Source organism: Amphibalanus amphitrite, unplaced genomic scaffold, assembly GCF_019059575.1.
Source record: "Amphibalanus amphitrite isolate SeventyFive unplaced genomic scaffold, NRLGWU_Aamphi_draft 000220F_arrow, whole genome shotgun sequence".
NCBI classification, from domain to species: Eukaryota; Metazoa; Arthropoda; class Thecostraca; order Balanomorpha; family Balanidae; genus Amphibalanus; species Amphibalanus amphitrite.
The window spans coordinates 771,742-795,249 of NW_024881715.1; the positions used below are offsets into that span (position 1 = coordinate 771,742).

A 23,508-nucleotide genomic window follows, 5' to 3' on the forward strand; every position below is an offset into this window, starting at 1 on the left:
TCCTTTTAAGATAATGCCAATTTATTTTTATTCATTATGACGTTATCATTTTAAAAATTTGACATAATCATAAACATAATCAGCTGACGATATTTCACCGGCCTTGATTTCACCCAGGGGCGGATCCAAGGGGGGGTCACATGGGTCATGGCCCCCCCCTTGAGGCCCGGGGGCCCAAAGACCTTCCAGGGGCACCACCGGCCTATCAGGGGTATCACAGTCCTGACAGGGGCACCACAGGACCGCCAGGGGCACCACAGGCCTAGCAGGGACACCACGGGCCTGGTGCCCTGGGCCCTGACAAGCCTGAGGTGCCCCTGACAGGCCAGAGGTGCCCTTGCTAGGCCTGTGGTGCCCCTGGCAGGCCTCTGGTGCCCCTGACAGGCTTGCGGTGCCCTTGGAAGGACTATGGTGTCCCTGGGCCCTGACAAGCCTGAGGTGCCCCTGACAGGCCCGTGGTGCCCTTGTTAGGCCTGTGGTGCCCCTGGCAGGCCTCTGGTGCCCTTGCTAGGCCGCTGGTGCCCCTGGCAGGCCTCTGGTGCCCCTGCGCCCGGAGAGGACTGGTGCCCCTGAAAAGTCTGAAGTGCCCCTCGGCAGGCCCGTCGTGCCCCTGACAGGCCCAAGGTGCCCCTGCGAGGCCGGTGGTGCCCCTGGCAGGCCTCTGGTGCCCCTGGCAGGTCTGTGGTGCCCCTGGCAGGTCTGTGGCGCCCCTGGCAGACCTGTGTTGACTGGTGCCCCTGCTAGGTCGCTGGTGCCCCTCACAGACCTGTGGTGCCGCTGGGCCTTGACAAGCCTGAGATGCCTGGCTATGACAGGCTCGTGGTGCCCCTGATAGACCAGTGGTGCCCTTGCTAGGCCTGTAGTGCCCCTGGCAGGCCTCTGGTGCCCCTGCTACCCCTGCGCCCTGAGAGGACTATGGTGCCCCTGAAAAGCCTGAAGTGCCTCTCGACAGGCCCGTGGTGCCCCTGGGCCCTGACAGGCCCAAGTTACCCCTGCGAGGTCGGTGGTGCTCCTGGCAGGCCTCTGGTGCCCCTGGCAGGTCTGTGGTGCCCCTGGCAGGCCTGTGTTGACTGGTGCCCCTGCTAGGCCGCTGGTGCCCCTCACAGGCCTGCGGTGCCCCTGGAAGGACTGTGGTGCCCCTGCCCCTAGGGGTGCTCATGGGCCCAACAGGCCCGTTGTGCCCCTGACAGGCCTGTCGTGTATACTTGCTAGACCTGTGGTGCCCCTGCTTCCTGGCAGGCCTGTGGTGCTCCTGGCGGGCCTGTGGCGCCCCTACAAGGCCGTAGGTGCCCCTGACAGGTTTGTGGTGTCCCTGGAAGGACTTTGGTGCCCCTGACAAGCCTGAAGTGTCAAGGACAGACCCTTTAGACGCCAGGGTCAAGTTCGTCGGACTGACAACGATTTGCTTACCTGATAACGTTCCTGGTAAGTACTCATTACTCAGCGTCCACAACATATATACACATAGCACATTCATATATACCTGCTTACAATTGGTAAATGTGGTTGTGGCTAAGAGGTAAGATACTGACTAAAAATAAAAAATAAAAATAAAAAACTGAAAATGGGGGCACCACCAAAATGAAGCGGACGAAATCCGTTGAGTTTTTAATTTTGGGTATAGGTAGGGGCACCACTTCGATTCATGACCCTCCCCTTGGAGTTTTCCTGGATCCGCCCCTGATTTCACCTCTATTTTACTAGTCTTGTTACAAAAACGGTGTGACAACGTTCGGGAGGTGAGGGCCGCGTTCGATGTCTCCTCGGACGAAGAACATTCTACGCAGAATATTCTATTTTGCGTTCGATGAAGCACACAGGCGGACGACGACACCGGCCATTTTGTGCGCCACTTACACAATGTGCGTCAGTTTCGAAAAAGGCCCAAGTTTACGTTTCCATAGAGACCGCGTACAAATGTCAACAACTTCTGCAAACAGCTGCTGCGCCGCTTTTGAAATACGCGCCATCATTGCCTCTCTGCCCACCGTAGTACGCTCAAAAGATTCTGCGCGGACGACGAAGATTCTACGTGACGTCACGTAGAATCTTTGCCGTCCGTGCGACATCGAACGCCATTTCGGGCCCGGACGGCATAGAATCTTTGCCGTCCGGGAGACATCGAACGCGGGGGAGATCTATAGATGGCCTTGGGTGAGATAACCCACATAAATATATAAAGATAACCGTTCTTGTAAAATACCGCAACCGAAGTTGCTTGGTGACGCCTGCTGTACTGGTGTCCTAACATGCTGACCAATTGATTATTTCAGGCTTGCTAAAACCACAGTTGATTTTTATGTGTACCTTCCTGGTTTTGTTTTGCTAGTATGTTCTTTCAAATGACTCGAAAGTCATTTTATAAATTTGATTTACTCCCTCCATTGCAATGCACATTTTCAAAGCCCCCAGTTAGTTTTAAGGCCAAAATTGGGTAGTTAGTCGTAAAGCAGAGAGGCGCTTTACCCAGACTCCAGGAAGCTTTCTAATCGGACCAAACCTTACCAAACCTGACCTAAACTCACCTACAACCTACAACCAAAAACCTGCAACCTACAACCTAAAATCTAGCACCTAAAATCTAAAACCTACACCCTACAGTCTAACCTATAGCGCATCTCCTTGGTTGCAAAAAGAAGTGTGACGCCTGCTTTACTACTACCCAAAATTGTAACTTTGCCAAGTTGAGCTTTCTTTAATTTGTCCATATTTTATAATGTTGGGGGGGGCTGCCTGGCAAGTTGGGGGGCTGACCAGCAGGTTGGGGGGGCTGAAGCCCCCCCAACTGTATAGGATCCTACGCCCCTGACGCGAATCGAACGTAATCAGCGGTAGGGAGCGCGATGTAAAGACGGAATCGTTCCGTTCCGTCCCGGCACAGTCTACAATTCAGGCGGCGCGTAGCGGTCGGCGCCGGCTGCCGCGGAGTAGCCGCGTTGCTGCGGCGACAGGATGTTCACTTTACACCGCTATTACTAGAACAGTTGTGAACCGATTTTCTTATTGCTTGCACGATGAGATGTCCAATTCAATTCTGGACAGGCAGCCATAATTAATTTCGCATTAATCTTATGAGATATTGGCGAAAAACAGGAGGGGTGGCGAAATTCGCTCTTCCCCCTCCACTGGGCGTGCTAACATACGTTTGCATATGTGCAATTTTCTTCAAAACTTATGAATGGCCCACTCTATTTTTTTTCACAGGTTGTTAAGAATATGGTAGGCAATAAAATATATGAAAATGAGCCAAATCGAAGGTGACGTGTTTTTTGCTATTTCAATATTTGTGCTTAAGAACAGAAATAAGCAAATTTCAAAGTCATACATTTAAGTAGGTGCAATTCTAAACAAATGCTTAAGAAATTACCTAAACAGTAAGGTTTATTTAATTCAAATCAAACAAGTACAACCAAAGTTAGTGGTGAATCTTCCCGATGATGACGTGAATTTCTGATGTAGTTATGTATGATGAGTGTGTGCTCTCCATCTCCCGTTTTACCATTTCCACGTGCGTTGGTGAAAAGTCGCATGAGAGCGGATTTGACGTGAATAAACGAACTTGAACTTGAACTTGAAGTTATGGTCGTTCAAAAATATAAAGATGCAACATTTTGTAAGAATTTTATGCCCTATATTTAGAAGACCTGTGGTCAGAATGTGCAAAAAACATCAATGTAATGTCCGGGGCCACACAGGAACTCGCTCACAAATTTATCATGAAATCGCTGATGGTAAGGTGCAAAACAGCCGATTTTTGTTCGATTTGACGTGGAATGCCCCTGGTGTGCCTGTGAAATGTGAGTTACGCAGGCTAGAGCAGCGTTCACATGAGAACTTCTGTGTTCATCCAAGACCCTGAACAGAAAGGCAGTGGTGTCTTCCCGCAGAACAGAATGAGGATGCTCTGCCTGCTGTGAGACACTCAAGACAAGCCAGCCAGTGTGTCTGTGAACCACCTAAGAGAAAACAGCCGCTGTATCGTGACCCACCCAAGACAGCAAGTTGTAGAGCCACAGCCAATGAGATTTGCATTGAACATCTAACCGCTTTCAAGGCACTAACCTATGACAACAGAGGCACCGCATTGGCTCCAATATGGCGTCACCGAGCTGAGTCTCCACTCGCCCGCATTTCTCGACACCCGTCACACGTCACGCGTCACGTAAAGTGACGCCACGCGACGGCAACAGTAGCACAAAAACGGCGTGACAATGGCACAGACGGACGCCGTACCGGACTTTAGCCGCGTGCCTTGGAGGTCTAGAATGGCTAGCGTGTCAGCCTCACAGGGCCCTGAGCTCGACTTCTGACAATTTAGCGGAGGGCTGACTCACGCAGGCACGACGGCGCCACCGCACGGGGGTCGGTGTGGAATCTGTTCCCTGCCCTAATCGGGTTAAATAATAAAGCGATGAATAATTCCATTAGAGTCTTTCAGGCGCCCATGCTATATTGCTGATAACATCGAATTATGCTACTTTATAGAACATCTATTAACTTTGCTATACTGATAGTTCAGTGATTGTAATTTGTAGTTCGATGCAGTTGCAGGCATTCTCCTTTATTGTTCTGACTTGCAATAGCCTACATGGGTCAGCTCAAAAAGTTGACATGCAAACACCTGGGGCCCCCCATTTATGTTGCCAATCAATTCAATGTGGGGACGAGACGACCCCACTATGCCCCGCCACTGCAGGGCCACGCGGGTGCGCTCCGACACTATATCGTTGACCCGTGTGACCTGACCTTTGGCCAGAAATGTCGCGCTATATTGCTGTGGTGCTGCACATGCTTATGAAATAAATCATCCAGGCGCGTCCTCATCTCACTGAAAACAGTGCAATTTTTACGACCGGCATTCCGGATATTTTCATTTTGCAGCTCAAATGAACGACGTTTTACGCACCCACGATTGGCGTTGAGCCATAAGAAGCCCTTGCTGCAAAATGAACACAAGCCGCAGCCATTCACGTAAGTGGCCAATGGTGTTCGGAAATAACGTTTACGTAAGTAAATTAGGTCAGGGTCGACAGCATTACGGCGGTTAATAGCCTTTATCATGCACACCATGGAACGGAACAAATAAAAGGTACCTGCCCGCTGGGTGCTGATAAAGAGAGAAGGCTACGATTATCCTACCTTAAACCTATACAAAGGTTGGAGGAACTCAAGCCACGTTCAGGGAAAGGAAGATCATAAGATCATTCAACTGAGTAGAAAATATCACCTTCGTCGACGCTCATCGTGCGAATCCAGCGAGCACGAGTTTCTTATCACTAATCTAGTATCCAGCTTTCTGCTTCGGCTCTGCGGCGGTCGTCTTCAGCCTGCCGAACTCGTTGAAATAGCGACCCAGCGCGACCGGAAAACTTTCCAGCAGCGCGCAACTTGTCCACGGGTCGTGTTATGCCGGCACTTCCATGGGCACAATTTCGTCCCTGGGGTTGAGCTTTGGCGGAGCCACGTGTCCTGGTGTCCCGAACTTGGTTCGTAGCGGAACCGAATGACTGGTGGTGTGGGCACTCACTGCGGTGCGAGGTTTATTGGGAGCTCTGGGACGGGCCAGGCATCGGGTCAGTGACTCGTATTGCTGGTATGAAGGCACTGCACTCGTATATCAGGCCTGGGTGAATGGCAATGAAGGTGATTGTGGCAATTATATGCAATTTTCCTCTTTTTTTTTTGTTATTTCAATACAGTACCTTTGCCTTGTTGGGGGCTGGCAGGGAACTTATTTACACTTTTTATCTGGCATAGCCTGCAATGCATTTTTCACCCCTGAGAATGGTTGATTCACCGATATTTCAGTAATCTTTGATGGCAGCTTTATGCAAAAACATTCAACACATTTATCTGCAAACCGAGCAAACGTTACTTGTGATTTAAAATGCATCTCTCAACCATAGTAATGTCCAGGCTTACGACCTCGTTATGCAACTCAGATATACGAGCATAACCTCGCGACCTTTGCGATCGACCATGCCCTCCCTTCCCCACGTCTCATGTGTGCTAACCAGGACTTCATTCGTTGTTCCTCAGGTTGGAGATGAGGTGCTCCAAGTGAACGGTCTTTCAGTGAAGAAATCCACCCACAAAGAGGTGGTATCGGTCATCAAGAACAGCAACTTCGTCCAGCTGAGGGTGCGAGGTAAGGAACTCTGGCCGGAGAATGTTTTTTTTTTTTTTGAGGGGGCATGGTTGAAAAGTTGGACAGGGAGGTTTGATGTGTGGGGATCAAAAGGGATTGTTTTATACGCATGCATAATCAAATCTAAAACCTGGCTCAGAAAGAACCTACATAGATCAACGTTTATATATCATGCGTGTAGCTGGGCGAATCTTTCCGGCCGTTTACTTTCCCAACACCGAGCGTTTACCTCAGATCTCGGCGTCAAAAGCGGGGGCGGACACCCAGTCGTGTGTTTTTGCGTCTCGGGTGGTCAGTATTTGCCGCTGTGTGCGTTATATTGGCATGGCAGGCGCCTTGTTTGTCGACTTTCCCTGGCGGAGGCACTGCTGGACGCTACCCCGCCGACTCTGCCGTCGGGGTAAGCGTCCGGAGCACGCGATCGACTTGCTCCGGACATGGTACGATGGACACGGAGCGGTGGGGGTGACCGATCGGGTGGTGTGGCCTGTGTTAGCCAGGACAATACACTTAAGCAACTAGTGTAAGATAGGCATGACTGGTATCTGTACAATATGACAAACAGTTGATTGAATATAGTTGATGAAGCATTATTACGGTTTCAATGCATTGATCGCGTTTGCTATTTATGTTGATTGCAATAACTCGCTGTAAAAGCTGATTATAACAGTGTCGTTTGTTTCGTTTCTGCGCTGATCAACCCAGACAACGTTGAATAGGGACGACAATTCATGTAAAGCCCATTATTGGATGCGCAATACAATACGCATTTCCAGATAAACCCTATTCAGCATCCCACCATAGAAATTATATATGCAGAGAAATGTATAACATTCACAACGAACACATCGGCACTGCATCCACTCTGCCAGCCTCCGCGTCGAGCCGGGACCGGGTCGGATTATCACGCACCAGTCTGCCCCCCCCCCCCCCCCGGCTGTCGGTCGGTCTCACGGCTGTCTGGCTCGGCCGATCGACCCTTGGCCGGCGCGGCGGTGGCCGACGACTAGAAGACGCGATTTTTGCCAGACAGGGGGATGCGCCTATAGACTAAGACCATAATGGCAGAAAAATAAAAAATAAATGTCGAGGCATGGCGATTCCTGTGGCGAATTCCCAAAACCTAACCGACAAGAATCCGACAAAATCGGGTATATATAGTAGGTCGCGGGAAAAGTAAGAGTTGCGGAAAAAGCAAGAGCTTGTTGCCAGGCACGCCGTGTGCCGTGTGAGCTGAAGAAAACAGACTCGTCCCGGGCAATATTCTGGGCCACGGGTAATCCAGCTAATATGCATCAGAAGGAGGGGAATTATCTATTCAAATCCGCTTCAGTTATTCATACGAAGCGTCTCATGCTAGAAAAATTGAGCTGCGCACCTCACGAGTTGACAAGAACCTTATGAGATGATGCAATTAGTGATGTGAGTCGTTGGAATAAATAACGCTTGCTTGCTGCTGCATTTTTTTTTCTTCATTTTACAGTGTTCCGTTCTACGTTTCAGATGTCGGTCTTTTACCAGTCAAAGAGTAAGTACGATTATACTGACGATGTCCATTGTCTTGGTACACGTATGATACCTATTTGTTGCTGTATGTATTGCTGGTACAAGATTTATGGCTATGTGCTCCATAAAAACACACATAGTGAATGAGTTTTACACTATCAGTTAGCCGATTTAACTACACCTACCCTACCGATCCCTCAATTGCTTTCAGTTGCAGAGATTGTGCTTTTATTTTAGAGTTAATAGCAAAGGTAGATTAACATGTAGGCACTGACATGTTCCAGGTACCCTGGGGCGTCCGTGGCCTGGCGGACTGTGGAGACCATCGAGACTCGTATATACATCGGCCTCACCGGACAGACAACGCTCGGCTGCAGGTTGGTTACTTCTTTTGGTCGGACTGCTGACGAGTTATCGGTTTTTGACCACGTGCCTCATAAATCATAGACTGATAAACGAGCTCGCTGAGGTGACTAAATATTGGTGAATGGTGATACTTTTGTTAACCATTGCTGTTAAAATGATCTATCAATCATTTTGCGCGACTGGCGGTCAAGCCGAACTCAATTCCATTTCCTCGATAATCCATTACAGAAATGCCAGTAGTTCACTTCGTTTTCATTATCCCCATCCTTTCTCCAACTCGGACATCCTGCCAGCGATGCTGCGCGGATACACAGACACTGAACCCTACAGCCACGGCCTCGGGTGTGCTTGGCCGCCATTTCTATGCACCGCTTCAGCTGGATACCCGTTTCGAGGATTAGCTCTCTAGGCGGGCGCGGCTGTTATTGGAATGAGCCCCCTGCTCTCCGGTCGCCGGCGGAGACTCCAAATTGGAAGTGTCTCTCTAGTCTCTACCTCGCCGCCCCCGAAAGGGCATCCCGTGACATCTATTCAGCGGGCTTCCGCCGCTTCCGCTCGCCCGAAAAACACAGTTCGGGGGCCGCCGAAGACGCGATGACGTTATTTGCCAGACCAGTTCGCTCCATTTGGTTCTGAAGCGTGGCCACTTGGAAACACTCAATCGTCTGATAAATGCTTAGTACGTTTCCGTGATATGCTTCGAAGGGCAGATGTCTGGGCGCATTTGTTGTTTTATCTTCAACAAAGCGTGATATATTTAGGAAGCAATATCTCTTGGTCTAGTGGTAAGGATTACAGATGCCTGCTTCACTGTGCCGAAACACAAAGGCTTAATTTATGGCTAAGTTCTAAGCTTGGACCAGCTTTGTCTTTTATGAAGGCGAGCTTCTTCATCCAAAATCGCATTCGTCAGTCTGATCCAAAGACCTTCCGGAAAGCTTCCGCTGAACCGCAAAATCAAAGTTAGATAATAAATACATATTGCTCTAAAAGACAAAGTGGTCCAATAGAACGCCCATAGCGCGTGTATCACTATCTCGTGCTGGAAATATGACACCAAGAGAATGCCCCTTTTACTTTTTAGTCAAATGATAAAACGTTCTGACTTCTGCACACTTCCCTTAGGTACTGTCACCCCATATAAGCTGTGAAGGGAAAAGATGAATCAGAATGGAATGCAGCGAGCCTACATTGAAAATAAAACATGGAATGCTGGAGGCTTTAGACTGCTGCAATGACGTTGCTGCTTAGGGATTGCAAAGACGATAGGCACCCGTCACGTAGTCCTCTCTGTATAGCACGCCGGTCTTGTGACGTGTATCGGATAAAAAATGCAATTTACCAGGTGAATATATCAGGGTAAAAGCCTCGCAATACAGCAATTATCGTGAGTTCTCCCATGAAACTGAGGTACATAAGTATCTGCATGACCTTCACCAATGGGCAAAACATACTTTTCCATTTTTTTGCCGAGATTGGATGCCTGCACGACGGGCGACGGGGCGACGTGGCACGGGCGGTACGGCGTACGCAGCGACGCTTTTGTCCAGGTCTATCATTAATATGGCGGTAACGACTGCGGGTGATGTCTGCCACCTCGCTCCCCCTCCCGTCCCCCTGGCCTAAAGCAACTGGCGCAGGGTGTCCCTCAGCTCCAAGGATGCGTCCAATGCAATCAATGCTTGCCTGTTGTAATAACGATATCCGCTTTATAGAAAGCTGCATCGCTGAACAAAAACGGTTAGGTATACTGGACGTGCAAATGGCCTGCCAGTACAAGAAGCCGGCTAATTTTAACGCGGCTAGTCTATGGGATCTACACAGCCGGATTTCTCTGCAACGCAGTGCATTAGTGAGTTTATATTTAGTGCGTTTGCAGCTGTGAAGGGCTTGCCCAGATGTTACAATAAGATTTATAGCAATAGTGATGAAACGTCGATTCATTTGTGAATTCAGGAACAGGCCTCTATTGACACGCATTCCCGCACGGAACGCTATGAAAGAGCTCGATGATAAAAGCTAGATGGATAAAATAACGAGAATAATGAGTACCTATACCTACGCAACGCACCCTAGCTGTTGTTGGAACGAAACTCTGAATTGCAATAATAAACAAGCTATATTAATTCCTTGACATCCGGTTTGAAATACCTATCAAGGAAATGTGCTCACTTGTACTGTACTGAAGCCTGGTTTTCGATTGCTCCCGTCGGTTGTACTTATACGGCTCGGCTCTGGATATTAGGTGTGTGTAGTTACTAGTTAGCTTAGGTAAGGTAGCTAGTGTACGAGTCCTTGATCTAATGAAGCTATAAATAACATGCTAAACTCAAATCAAAGAGCCAAAGAGCCTTCCCACTGAACTAGCGCAACTTCAATGACCTCCCGCTGACCTGACATGACGCGAGGACCCCTGCTGAGCTGACCTGACCCGCTGACCGTGCCGCAGCATCTGCAAGGGCCCTCCCGGCTGGCCCGGAGTGTTTGTACAGTCGACCAAGGAGGTCGGGCTGGCGAGGGAGGTCGGACTGCGACCCGGAGACCAGATCCTGCAGTGCAACGGCGTCAGCTTCGTAGACATCGACTTCGCCAAGGTGAGCAGGCCTGATCGGGGTCTGTTGGGTGAGAGGCTTTGAGCATTTTGGTGCTAGTGAAACAAAAGAAGTACGACGGAGCGACAAAATGTAACAGCGCTAAAAGGAACTGAGATCGAATCCACAACGACGAATGACTCAAAATAACCCTCGCCCGCACATGCCATTTTCCCATCCTAGAACGCACATGGGGGGGGGGGGGTGGTTGCCACCCCCCCCGCGCCATTTCGTTCCTGTTGGAGATAGAGCTTAGCAGTAAAGACCAAAAAGATTCTTTGGGAAGAGACGAATCCAATGATACCCAGTTTTACCTTCTCAGGTCAGTCATTGACCTTCCAGGTCAGGTCAAACTAAAAAATGTTGCTGTTTTGGGTCACCGTTGGATATCAAGTGCGCTGCTTATCAAATACCGATGACGATGCTGTTTTCTGGTGCCAAGCCAGCTAGAACCTCTTTGTCACACTATCCGACCAGAATTTTGCTGCTGAAGTCATTTCAGGTCAAGTTAGGTCAAGGTCAATTATATGTGTTTGTATGTCTGTGTGTGTCTGTGTGTATACTGATGTGTGCACCGATTGTTTTTGGGTCCATATCTCATGAAATCATGATCTGAGAAGCTTTTACCAAAAATGCAGTCAAAAAACTTCACAAAAAGTAAATTCAGCTTGCCTAAAACGCAATTATCTTAGATGACCTAGGTTGACCTTGACCCTGACCTTGACCCCTGTACATCGTCGAACAACATGTTCCATGATAGGTGGGAGGTAAGACTGGCAAAAAAAGGCCGAAATCAGGGTGTCAAAAGCTCACAAGGCCCATGGCAAACGCAAGATGTTGAGAATTGGCCATTTGGGTCATGACATGACCTGAAAAACAAGGTCATATCTCCAAAACCAAAAATCACAGAAACTTGAAATTTTCAGTGGACATCAAGAAAGGATAGACGAGCAGCTATACGAAAAATCAGCCTTCTAGCTCTAAAAATGTTGAGTGCAGAGCAGAAAGACTGCCTGGGGGGGTGGCAACCACCCCCCCCCCCCCCATGTGCGGGCGAGGGATAAAAAATGATTTTTCATTTGGACAGTACATCATACAAAATGTTAAAAATGAAAATGAAAAGTTAACCTATATCATTTTCAAAATGATAAAAAATGAGCGGACAATTTTCATCAGTAGGCAGTTTCTACATGAAACTTCAAATGCAAACCGGCTAGAAATAACATCGGGATCGAATGCTCTTTCCTGTTCATTCACGCTAGTAAACTAAACCAATATCACTTTGCTTAGCTTGCGGAAACGCATCGCTATCGTTGCATTTGTTACTTACCGTTTCGACACGACTTCTCAACGTCATCAATCCGTCACTTCTCAACGTTACTGTCAGACCGTTACTGTCAGACCGTTACTGTCAGACCGTTACTGTCACTGTAAGCGACTAGTCACTGTCGTGAAACGGCTAAAATGTAATGCATGTCAACTGCCACCAAACTGTCAGTCTATTCCTGTCTGTCATGCAGCTGACAGCGGCGATGGCCCTCTCCTCCGAGCCGCCTGTCTATCTAGACGACGCTATCGATGTTCGGTAACTGCCCTCGCCTCTGGGCAGCAGAGGAGCACACAGACCTACCGACGGGGCCGGTCATGGATTTCCGAACTGACTGCCCGGCCCGCCGGCCGTTCTTACCCAGAACAATGGCAATCAATATATCGGGACAGTAACGGTCTGAGTGTAACGACCGACACGAACCGAACGAACGGGCACTCTCTCTCTCTCTCTCTCTCTCTCTCTCTCTCTCTCTCTCTCTCTCTCTCTCTCTCTCTCTCTCTCTCTCTCTCTCTCTCTCTCTCTCTCTCTCTCTCTCTCTCTCTCTCTCTCTCTCTCTCTCTCTCTCTCTCTCTCTCTCTCTCTCTCTCTCTCTCTCTCTCTCTCTCTCTCTCTCTCTTCCTCTCTCTCTCTCTCTGCCTGGCCTGGCCGTCGCTCTCGTTTCTTTGACAAATCTTTATCATTCGTGAACGTAATTAAAGCTACCCTCAGCTGATTGAGGCATTAGCAATGCACATTGCACTGAGCATACAGTGCATCGCAAAAGTGACGGCATTATTTGTTACAATAGCTAAAAAGATAGCTCTTTCGGAAAAAGTAGTTGTTTTTTGCCGACTCTTATATAAATTATCATATAATCAAGTCCGATTAATTTCAAAGTTGGTGCTCGAATGTGATTTATCGAGAAGTTTTGTCACGAAACGGGCATTGAGGTGAACAACAAGTTTGCCAGCAGCATTACAGATGAAAACAAAAAATAGCCCACAAGTTTTCGGAAGTTAACCCGCGCACCGACGGGGGTCTGCGCCAACTTCGCACCGACGGGGGGGGGGGCGGATGACCGCCCCCCCCTGAGATCTCGAGAACGAAGCAAGATAGCGACAAGCGGTAAACGGCATCGGATACGCACGGCCAAGATCTACAATTATTACAAAGGTCATTTTCAGGTCAGGTCAAAGATGACGTCACAGGGGTCGAAAAAGCCAAAATGGCGGCGCTGGATATGGAGAGAGTTTTCTCGAATAACTTTCGAATTAGACAAGATAGGAACAAACTAAGGGCATCATCGTGATCCTCTCGTCAATCCGCATCGAATGATATATATGTTGACCTCGAAAGGTCAAGGTCAAAGGTTGACCTCAGGTCACGTGACCTCGAGGTCATCATGTATATCATTCGATGCGTCTTGACGAGCTGAACACAATGAGACCATCCACGCGTCTGTATCGTGTTCCTGTACGGAGTTATTGGCCAAAAACCTTTGGTGACCTTTGATGACGTCACATGACCTCACAGCTGCCCAACAGCAAAACAGACCTCAAGGTAGTGAAGGTTGATCGTATATGAAGTCATGTATGGTATATGGGGCCATTCCGACCCGTTTTAGTTGATTTTTCCCCCATTGACTTATAATGGGGAGGTCGCGAAATTGACCTGACCTTAGGTCACCGATATCAAAATTCCGAGATATACAAATTGTAGCTACTAATGACCTAATAATATCCTGCGACTTTCAAAGGCCTCCGACATCTCCTGTAGCTCTGGCACGGTGACAAAGTTGCAAAAAAGTGACTTGAGGTTGGGTCATTCAAAGTGACCTGGTGACCTGACCTTAAAAGTTAGGAGGTTCAAACTTGCACACCATGTGTAAAATTGATGAGGTTATAGTCATACCAAATTTCGCGGCGCTACGCGCCGCGGTTTTCCCGCTATTCGCGAAAAACCTCAGGGGGGGGGGCGGATATCCGCCCCCCCCCGTCGGTGCGCGGGTTAATTAACGTTGCTGTGAAAACACGTCAGCATCAAAAGCAAAATTATTATCCGACTCTTTGCGCGCAAACTCTTGCAAAATGAGTGTTAAAAGAATTGGGACAAGTCACAAGTGTATACCTACCTACCTAGATCCAATGATAGGTATAGCCTGCTCCAGGGCGGAGGTGTTGTCCGATAGCAGTACACGAAAAAGGTGGATGTGTTAGGTCTCTGGGTCACTTCTAGAGAAGCGACCGTTGCGTCTTTTAGGAGATAGTCACAAAATCAGAAGGCGGTAGGTAAAAGAGTTATCCTCTTACGGAAGGTATCTTCCGCCCTTCGGTTGTACCTACGGCGGAGTGTCTTTCAGCCCGAAATAGAGAATGTAAGAAGAAATGTTGATAATTGATTCTGGGGATTGAGGCTGGAAGTGGAGATTCCTTATTCTAAAATCACATTTGTGGGCTCAACCAAACATCCAAAGAATTATAACGGCATCTTTTCCGCTCTCTACCCAGGCGGTGTACGTCCTGAAGCTCGCACAGCACTTGGACCTGACGATCCGGCGAGGCGCTGCGGCTGAGCTGTTTGCTGCGCGCAGCAGCGGCTACAGCAGCAACAACTGCACGGACTGCAGCGGCACGGAGAGCACAAATAGCAGCGTGACCGCCGGCAGCTGCAGCAGCCCGCCGCCGCCGCCCGCGCAGCCGGCGACCACCTTGACATCTGGCGGCAGCCGCATAAACCACACAACAGGTGGCGCTACCTCCGAGCGCCGCCGTGCGGTTGTAGATGAAAGGAAGCCGATCAATGGAGTCCGGTCACGGTAAGTTTTTTTTTGTGGGGGGGGGGGGATGGATGGATGGGATGGAGGATGGGGTGGTTGCCACTTGCCACCCCCCGTGACATTTCGCTCCTGTTGGAGATAGAGCTTAGCGGTAAAGACCAAAAAGATTCTTTGGGAAGAGACGAATCCAATGATACCCAGTTTTACCTTCTCAGGTCAGTCATTGACCTACCAGGTCAGGTCAAACTAAAAAATGTTGCTGTTTTGGGTCACCGTTGGATGTCAAGTGCGCTGCTTATCATATACCGATGACGATGCCGTTTTCTGGTGCCAAGAACCTCTTTGTCACACCACCCGACCAGGTTTTTGCTGCTGAGGTCATTTCAGGTCAAGTTAGGTCAAGGTCAATGATAGGTGTTTGTATGTGTGTGTGTGTGTGTGTCTGTGTGTATACTGATGTGTGCACCGATTGTTTATGTGTCCATATTACACGAAATCATGATCTGAGAAGCTTTACCGAAAATGCAGTCAAAAAAACTTCACGAAAAGTAGGTAAACTCAGCTTGTCTAAAACGCAATTATTTTAGATGACCTAGGTTTACCTTGACCCTGACCTTGACATCTGTACATCGTCGAACAACGTGTTCCATGATAGGTGGACTGGGACGTAAGACTAGCAAAAAAGGCCGAAAGCAAGGTGTCAAAAGCTTACAAGGCCCATAGCCAACGCAAGATGTTGAGAATTGGTCATTTTGGGTCATGACATGACCTGAAAAACAAGGTCATATCTCCAAAACCAAAGACCACAGTAACTTGAAATTTTCAGTGGACATAAAAAAGATAGAGAAGCAGCTGTACGAAAAATCAGGCTTCTAGCTCTAAAAATGTTGAGTGCAGAGCAGAAAGACTGCCTGGGGGGGGGGGGGGGGCTGGCAACCCCCCCCCCCCCAATGTGCGGGCGAGGGTTAATCATACTAAGGTGCCTTTCAACCAATCAGAGCTGGTTTGATCTAAGCCATCGCTCATCAATAATGAAAGGAAGTGGTAACGTATAAGATAGGTAGGGGAAGCGGGGGTAACACTGCCCCCCTAAGCTTTTCGCCAAAATGAGAGAATATGTGTGAAGTCTCTCGGTAGTTATTGTTTTGGTTACAATATTTAAACATTTTCTCACGTGTTTTAGGTACTTATTTTGCATGCTCCTAAAAGGTTTTCATGTATCACGACTTTTAAAAATACCTTGCATATTTGCTGCCTACAAATTGTGTGGGTAACCCCGCCACCGGTGTTGATGTTAACCCAACCCATTCCTACGAAAGCTTTTAATTGTTCAGAGATCGTGTGCGATGAGTTTCCTGTCGGTAAGTGGTAATTTTCGCAAATAATCGGTAATGGACACCTAAATAGCTGTATAGGTTCATCAGCTGTTTGCCAGTTTTATACAGCTGGCAAGTGCTTGGTCGGGATGCATGAAAAATATAAAGAAAAAAATCAAATAAGCTGCTTATTCCCGACTTAGGAACATCTTCGAACATAAATAAAGCGTGTCTTTGGAGTTTCATCACTTATCACGCTACAAACAGGAAACACCGCAACCTCAATTGGGGTAACACCGCCACGGGGTGGCGGTGTTCCCCAATAAGTGATCACAAGCAAAAATCGCCAGCGGTAAGAATGTACTACACGGTTTAACCCGCGCCGGGCCGGGGGGGTGTTTGAACACCCCCCTTGCGGTTTTTCGCAGATATCTAAAAAACGGCGGCGCGAAGCGCCGCCGTTTTTGGCACACCTGTTCGTGCATCTTTTCCGCACATGTTGTGAAAATTTCAGACCCAGGTCACCTTAGGTCAGGTCACCAGGTCACGCCAAGTGACCTCACCTCAGAAAAAATAAGAATGCTCGTCATAGCTACACCGACTGAACGATTGCCTTGAAACTTTCAGCGATTGGTTAGAGCAACACTATCTATAAAATGTATATCTCGGAATTTTGATATCGGTGACCTAAGGTCAGGTCAATTTTGCGGCCTCTCCATTATAAGTCAATGGGAGAAAACTGAAAAGCGTCTGTTTTGCACGAACGCTATTCTAGACACGCTCAAACATCGAGATGTAGGTAAAATAGACACACTGAACCAGAAAATGGTAACTGTGACCCCTCGTTATGTCCCCGAGGTCATCTCAGGTCACGAACAGAATCTAACAGTTTTTCGATGATAACTTCTGATAGAGGCGTGCTAGAGCGCTGAAAACGCCTTAGATGTGTTCGGCTCGACGTTGCGGATCGACTGATATGCAACATGACCTTTTCCGGTCAGGTCATGACCTTGACCTGAGGTCAAATTTTCAAGTTGACCTTTCAAGGTCAAATTATAGTTCATTCGACGCGTCTCGACGAGAGGAACACGATGCTGGCAAAAGTAATGTCATAGCTCTTTTGAGTAAAAAGTTATTGCCGAAAAACGTTTTTCGTAAAAACGGCTATTTTTGGAGTTTTTGCCCTCTGGAGGCTAAACCGTTTACCTGAGGTCAAATCTGAGAACATTACTCAGAAAGGTCTGTAAAAGGGCTATCGAATGCGCTTTTTTGCGGCGCTGTAGCTCTATCGGTTCCCGAGATAGCCGTTGGCAGTTTCCAAAATGTTGAAATAGTCAACATTTTACCTTTGGTGACCTCTGGTGACCTGACCTTGGACCTGACCCAAAAAATGACCGAAGTGTTTTCATCCTTATTTTAGACGTTCTTTCGATTGCCGCTTACCGCGTGTCGCTACGTGGCCCAGGAGCCGAGTTAGAAGGGGGGGTGTTCAAACACCCCCCGCGGCCCGGCGCGGAATCTCAGAGCACCGGCCCGGCGCGGGTTAAGCAAACTTATCTTACTGGACAAAGCCGATCAGTTATTTTTCGATGTAATCAAGTAAATCAAAATGAGTCTCTACTTAAAGACATTCAAAAGTGCTCCCAACTCATCGAATTTTTATAAGAGAATGTGCATTTTTCTTTAAATGCCCACATTGAGCTTCGATTACACTGAAACACCGGAACACAAATCAGAAGACGCTTACCTTCGTGCGGTCAATAGGAAATAACGGATTTTTACACTTCACATTTCATACTTTCGCCGCCAGATGGGGTGGCGGTGTTTCCCACAGTGGCGGTGTTACCCCCGCTTCCCCTATATATGACCTCGAAAGAGCGCATTTTCTTTTGAAAAATCGTATAAATTAAAAATTTATTAAACGAAACAATAGAGGAATCCAGAATATCTTATCATCGTCGGAAGCTTCTTCATATCATTTCATCTTTTATTTCCCTTTTACCAAAGTGCCTATATTAGACTTGTGGAAACTTGAATTATTGCACTGCTTCCAGAGTGTCAAGGGTGTCAAGTTCAAAATGGGACAAACGCAAAATTAAGGTAGACACTGTGTATTATTAGATATTTTAACGAAACTTTCACCACATATACCTTGTTCTGTCGCCAGTCCACTGGTACTAATGAATTTGAACCAGGGGTCCATGCCTGTCTGCCAGACGCACGTGCTCTCCTGCTATCTTCATTATCGATCGCGGCACCTCCGGGACAATTTTATTGATACTGCTCAGGATTCTGGCACGCAGCTGCTGATCGGATGACGCTGTCCAGCCACCACGGTAGACTTCTTGTTTAAGTATGCCCAAGAAGTCCTCAATTGGTCCCAGCTGCGGGACATTCGGCGGGTTTTCCTAGCGGATTAAATATCAGGTATGCCAGCCTCCTCCAGAAACTGGCACGTGGCACGTGCATAATGAGCTGAAGCCAAGTCTGGCCAAAATGCATATCCACCCCTTCGGTTACTGTCCTCGATGAACGGTTTGAGTTTACTGTTCAGGCACTTTGTGATGTAGACATGGGCGCTAACATTTGTTGAACTGGGGCAAATTGTTGGTTTTGCTACTCCCTGGGTGATATGGCTATCCACACGAGAAGCTTACGTGGGAACTTTCCAATCGGACGGTACGTCACATTCGAAGGTATGTCTCCACCAGGCCCAGCGTAAAAACCACGGTTTTGTGGCATTTCTGAGCCAGTGTAGGTGAAGTAGCTTTCATCGTCCATGATGGCATCTTGCTCTCGAGTGGCACTCAGTTTTCCCCGGCTAAGGAGTCGCAGGCGGCCCTTTTGAGATTGTTCTCGCTGAGCAGATACCGGAGGAGCTTTCTGGCGCATCTTATATCTTACCCCTTCCTCTCTGAGAATGTGTCTCACTCTGTCATGCGTTATGCCAAAGCTGAGGCCTAAGAGACGAAGTGAGACGCCGACTTTGCCGTCTGCCATGCGAACAAGGCCTTGGCGCCTCTTTGCTGACATTTTGGGAGCAGGCCTGTCATTCTGAGCTCGTCGTATGTGTCCTTTGTCTAGGAAGGTATTGATAACGCGATATATCAGTCGGTCGTGGAATACCAAGCGATTTAACGTGGCGGAAAACCTGAGCCTTAGTCAAGTTCGGGTTTTGTCAACTACTCTCGCGACAATGTCTCTTGCGGCTTGCTTGCTCAAAGGCTTCATGACGACTGACCTCAATACGTAGCCACAATATTTTAACAGCATGCTCGTGCAATTCACGTATGGACATTCTGTCCAAATTTCAGGTGAATATCTAAAGGGTTAACCCTCGCCGGACCTATTGGTTTTCTACATACGCGCCGGCCGAGGGGGGGGGGGGCGGGTACGACCCCCCCTCGCCGTTTCGCCCCTGGTGGAGCTAGCGCGTCGCGGAAAAAAACGAGCGTGTGCGCCGTTACGAGACGCAGAGATTGGTACCCGATTTTAAGGTCCTAGGTCAACCGGTGACCTCTGAGGTCAGGTCAAGTGCCCCAGGGTACGGTTCAGTTTTTGGTGAATAACTTCGCAAAAAACGGCCGCAGAGCCGCGATTTTGGCAGCATCGTGTTCGCCTTGATCAGGCGCGTCGAATGATATACTTTTTGTCCGGGTCAGGTCAACTTGGGGTGTTGACCTCAGGTCAAGGTCAGGTCAGCACCCCCAGGTCACGAAGTTGGTCGAAAGAGGTCATGTCGCATATCATTCGATTCGGCAGGTCTTCCTGAGTCCATTGGTGGCTTTCCCGACTCGCTAGCTCAATTCGATCGGGAGTTATTGACGAAAAACTAATATGACCTTGATGACGTCATAAATGACGTCACGGAAGGTCAACATTGCAAATGACGCATCTAACCTTGCAAGGAGTGCATCAAATCACGATTCTGTGTGCTTGAGATAGTTGGAGATCGTTCCCGGCGCCAGAATAGCAGTTTGAATTTTTCCCCATTGACTTATAATGGTGAGGTCACGAAAATGACCTGACCTCATATGACCTTTAGGAAAAATCCGAGATATACAAGTTGTGAGACTCATAATGGATACTAGATCCTGCAAGTTTCATTTCCCTGTGACATCTCCTCTGGCAGTGAGGGCGTTGCGAAGTTGCGACATCTGAAGACCGTGCAGAGGTTCACTTATGACGTCATAGGTCAGTGACCTGACCTGACCCAAAAATGCGGTTGGTGTCAAAAGATGCGGCTTGGATCAAAGGTCAGGTATGCCAAGTTTCAGCTCTCTATCGCCAGCGTGTTCGGAGCTATCGCGAAAAAACCCTATGGGGGGGGGGCGGCACCCGCCCCCCCCCCTCGGCCGGCGAGGGTTAAGGGAGGTTGAAAAAAGAGCGATTTCAATTTTGTCTCATTTTGGACTTGACACCCGTTATCTAATAAAATGTTTCCATTTCACGGACGGATTGGTGCATTTCTCGAATGACAGCCGACAGGTAGAGGCAGCAACATCTCCACTTGTCTTACTTTATTGACATGTCCTTGTTCGAGGCACTCGATCCGCACAGACATAAAACTCAAGAGGCAATGCCCAGAGTGGTTTCGATCGATCGATTGGTACTGTTGCCACTGTTGCTGAAGGAGCAATATGATACGAAGTAAAAACCGTCAAATGCTCCAAGTCTAAGCTGCTAACATACCTATAATAATGTGCTGTTGAGCAACTGCGATATTTAGATACTGTAGAGATCTCCTTAGGTCAGATCACTTGTAAGAGGTATAATTCAGGATGTTTTTTTTTTGCACTGGCCAACTGAGAGAGGTGTTTTTCATATATGTGCTGTCCAGAAACCTGAGTATAGTCCATCCATTCCGCACTAGAATAGTCCCGCTTTCATGCCTGTGTATTGCATAATAACAACTGAATAGCAAGCCAGTTGGTTTAGCTGAAAGTTGAAGACCAGGCCCGACATTATGTCAATTTACTGCGTCATATACCTTGGCCGCGTTTTCGATCCCAAGACGCTTTGTATGTAAACTAAAAGAAGTTCAACAAACACTCGACGAATGCCCTCAATCCGCATTGACTTACTAATCAGTTGATGCTGTGTGCCCTCAAAACGCTGTCGCGTTCGAACGCTTGAAAGGTGGCATTGTGACACCACTTAGGCTGAAGTTTTCAGTTGAGTGGCAATCACATGCTGAATTGTTCAACACAATGGCGCCACTTCAGTCGGGAAATCGTTGTCCAAGCCATTTCTTTTCAATAAGAGAAGGTGATGAGCTCTATTCTTCCCGGTGCAGAAAGCATTCCCCAGAACAAGGCATGCAGCAATTCGGGACTAGCATGGGCAGCGCGCCCGTAAATCGCCCGCCAGTAATTGCCCGTAGGAAATAAGCTATACCCGAACACTTATGCTGATTTCTTATCGGCATCGGTTCCATTGGCGTTGCGAGTAACAAGAACAGCGCGACGGTGTATGCAAGTACCTTAATTGCCTGGCAATGAGATGTCTGTACTTTGAATGAACGTATAGGAGTAATATGCAAAAACATGATCTTTTGACCTACCTCTGTATCACTATCTCCACTTTTTTGGTCTTTACACGCGAATACTATCGAGTACCGACATTCAGGTTCGATACAGCCACGCGTCGGCAGCACCGCTCTGTTAATCACGTGGTTGGCATGGACTAGCAGGCGGCGTTGGCACTGCGTCTACCGCCCGAGGCGCCGACTACGGGTCAGCCGGCTGGGGTCGACCGGCGCCCCGCTGACCGAGAGAGGCCGACGGACCGGCTACCGACGCCCGTCTCTGCTGACGTACTTCCGGTCAGCCGCCGACCATGGCGATACGGGGGGGGGGTGCTGCCCTCCCCCCTCCCCCAGAGCTTCCGCAGCGTGTGGCCACTCTGCCGGCTTCCCTTGTAGAGCCTTGGGGAACTCAGCGGGTCCAAGGCGGAGCCAGAAACGTCTCCGCGCCACCAGATTATCGCATGATAATAAGACAACACGCTTCAATGGCTGGGGTCGGATACGGGAGCGTGAGATGAGCCGCACGCATTGATTCAGTTGTCGAAGAGACCAGGATGGATTACAACAGCGAGGCAGCCATGCATTTTTATGCGGCTGCGATTCTGTGGGTCCGGTTATCAGTGCTACGCTATTACAGATATTGCAATTTCAATGTGGATTATCTACCCAATGCAATGCAATCATGAGCATCGGCAGCCTTATTACTCCTCGAAATGAGGCATGGGTAATCAATGTCATTATTATCCACCATTCACGTGTAGAAGAGCATGACCGACTATGACGTGTATGCTCACTTCAGAACCATCAAGTGCGCTCTACTGACAAAGTACTAGCTGGTCATTTTCAATGCTCGGACGAAAATGAGCGATTTATTTAGCATAGCAAAAGTTTAAGCCGTACCGCTGGTAGTGCATTTCATGCGTTTATCTTGCACGTATCTTTTGTAAGGTCATATGTTAGTCACAACTCACAACTCACAAGTGCGTAAAAATAAGTGCGAATAACGACCCGGTACATCATTCCGGTAGGTACAGTCTGTCTTAAAAGTACCGCGCAAAGTGGCGGTGGATCCATCAAGCCTGACCGAGAAAGGGCCTGTTTTAATTTAAAAGTCACTGACCAATTGACCTAGGGAATGGACAAGGATGTCAATTGCTTCGGTGACCCAAATTTAGCAGGCCCTTGCTCAATCAGGCTCGATGGATCCACCGTCACTTTGCGCGGTACTTTTAAGACAGACTGTACATCATCTGCAGCTGGTATCTACCGTCTATCTTTCCGTGCGGACAGGAACCCTCAGGCAAATAAAAGACTCGCTCAAGCATGGATAATGATCCTTAGGACCGTCCGAGAGCCATATGTAACTATGAAGTGCGCTGCATTGTGATGCTGAGGAGAGGAAGCGTATGCGCGTTTCTAGATGGGCTCAGCCGCTAAGGCCCCGATCCTTCAAGAACCTCATCGTCGAGATTTCTTTTACTTCTGAAAAAGATATAACAATGCAGCATGCACGCATAGAATTTGAATGCATTTGCAAAGTTTGAAATAACATTTCGTGTTGTCTGAGTAAGGACAGTTTCAAGTATCATTCAAGATCTTGGCTTTGGTCACGAGTGTAACAACATTGTGACGCAGAGATGTGACAACATTAGTAAAATGATATGAGCCATATGTAAATGCGGCTCTATCGCGCCAGACAGCAGTCTCTCCTTCCGGCGTCTAAGTCCCATGTGTCTCCTTTCCAGACCTGCGGCGGCAGCTCTGTCGGAGGTCGCCGGTGACGTCACTGGGTCCCAGCTCACCATAGACCGACACAGAAGGTGGCAGGACATCGAGGCTGAGTGGGCCGAGTCGGAACAGGAGCAGCGGCAAGAGCTGGATCAGGATCGGAGAGGAGGAGGCGGTCGGTGTCACCCGTCTGGAGCTGGCCGGCAGCGGGAGACCGCCCGATCCGCCGCCGCCGCCCCCG

The 23,508-nt window shown here is 48.5% G+C and overlaps 1 protein-coding gene across 1 annotated transcript in view; it reads left to right on the top strand.

The window, feature by feature from the left end:
* The window catches only part of LOC122385494 (harmonin-like), a gene marked incomplete at its 3' end in the record, with an annotated part of 40,233 nt that extends 16,791 nt beyond the window's left edge, over positions 1 to 23,442 (top strand). Inside the window, exons 2-6 of the mRNA XM_043373827.1 lie at positions 6,040 to 6,148; positions 7,652 to 7,676; positions 10,470 to 10,614; positions 14,428 to 14,735; positions 23,285 to 23,442. Coding sequence (XP_043229762.1) covers positions 6,040 to 6,148; positions 7,652 to 7,676; positions 10,470 to 10,614; positions 14,428 to 14,735; positions 23,285 to 23,442 — 745 coding nt within the window. The remainder of the gene's footprint in view (positions 1 to 6,039; positions 6,149 to 7,651; positions 7,677 to 10,469; positions 10,615 to 14,427; positions 14,736 to 23,284) is intronic.
* Positions 23,443 to 23,508: the final 66 nt, after the last annotated feature.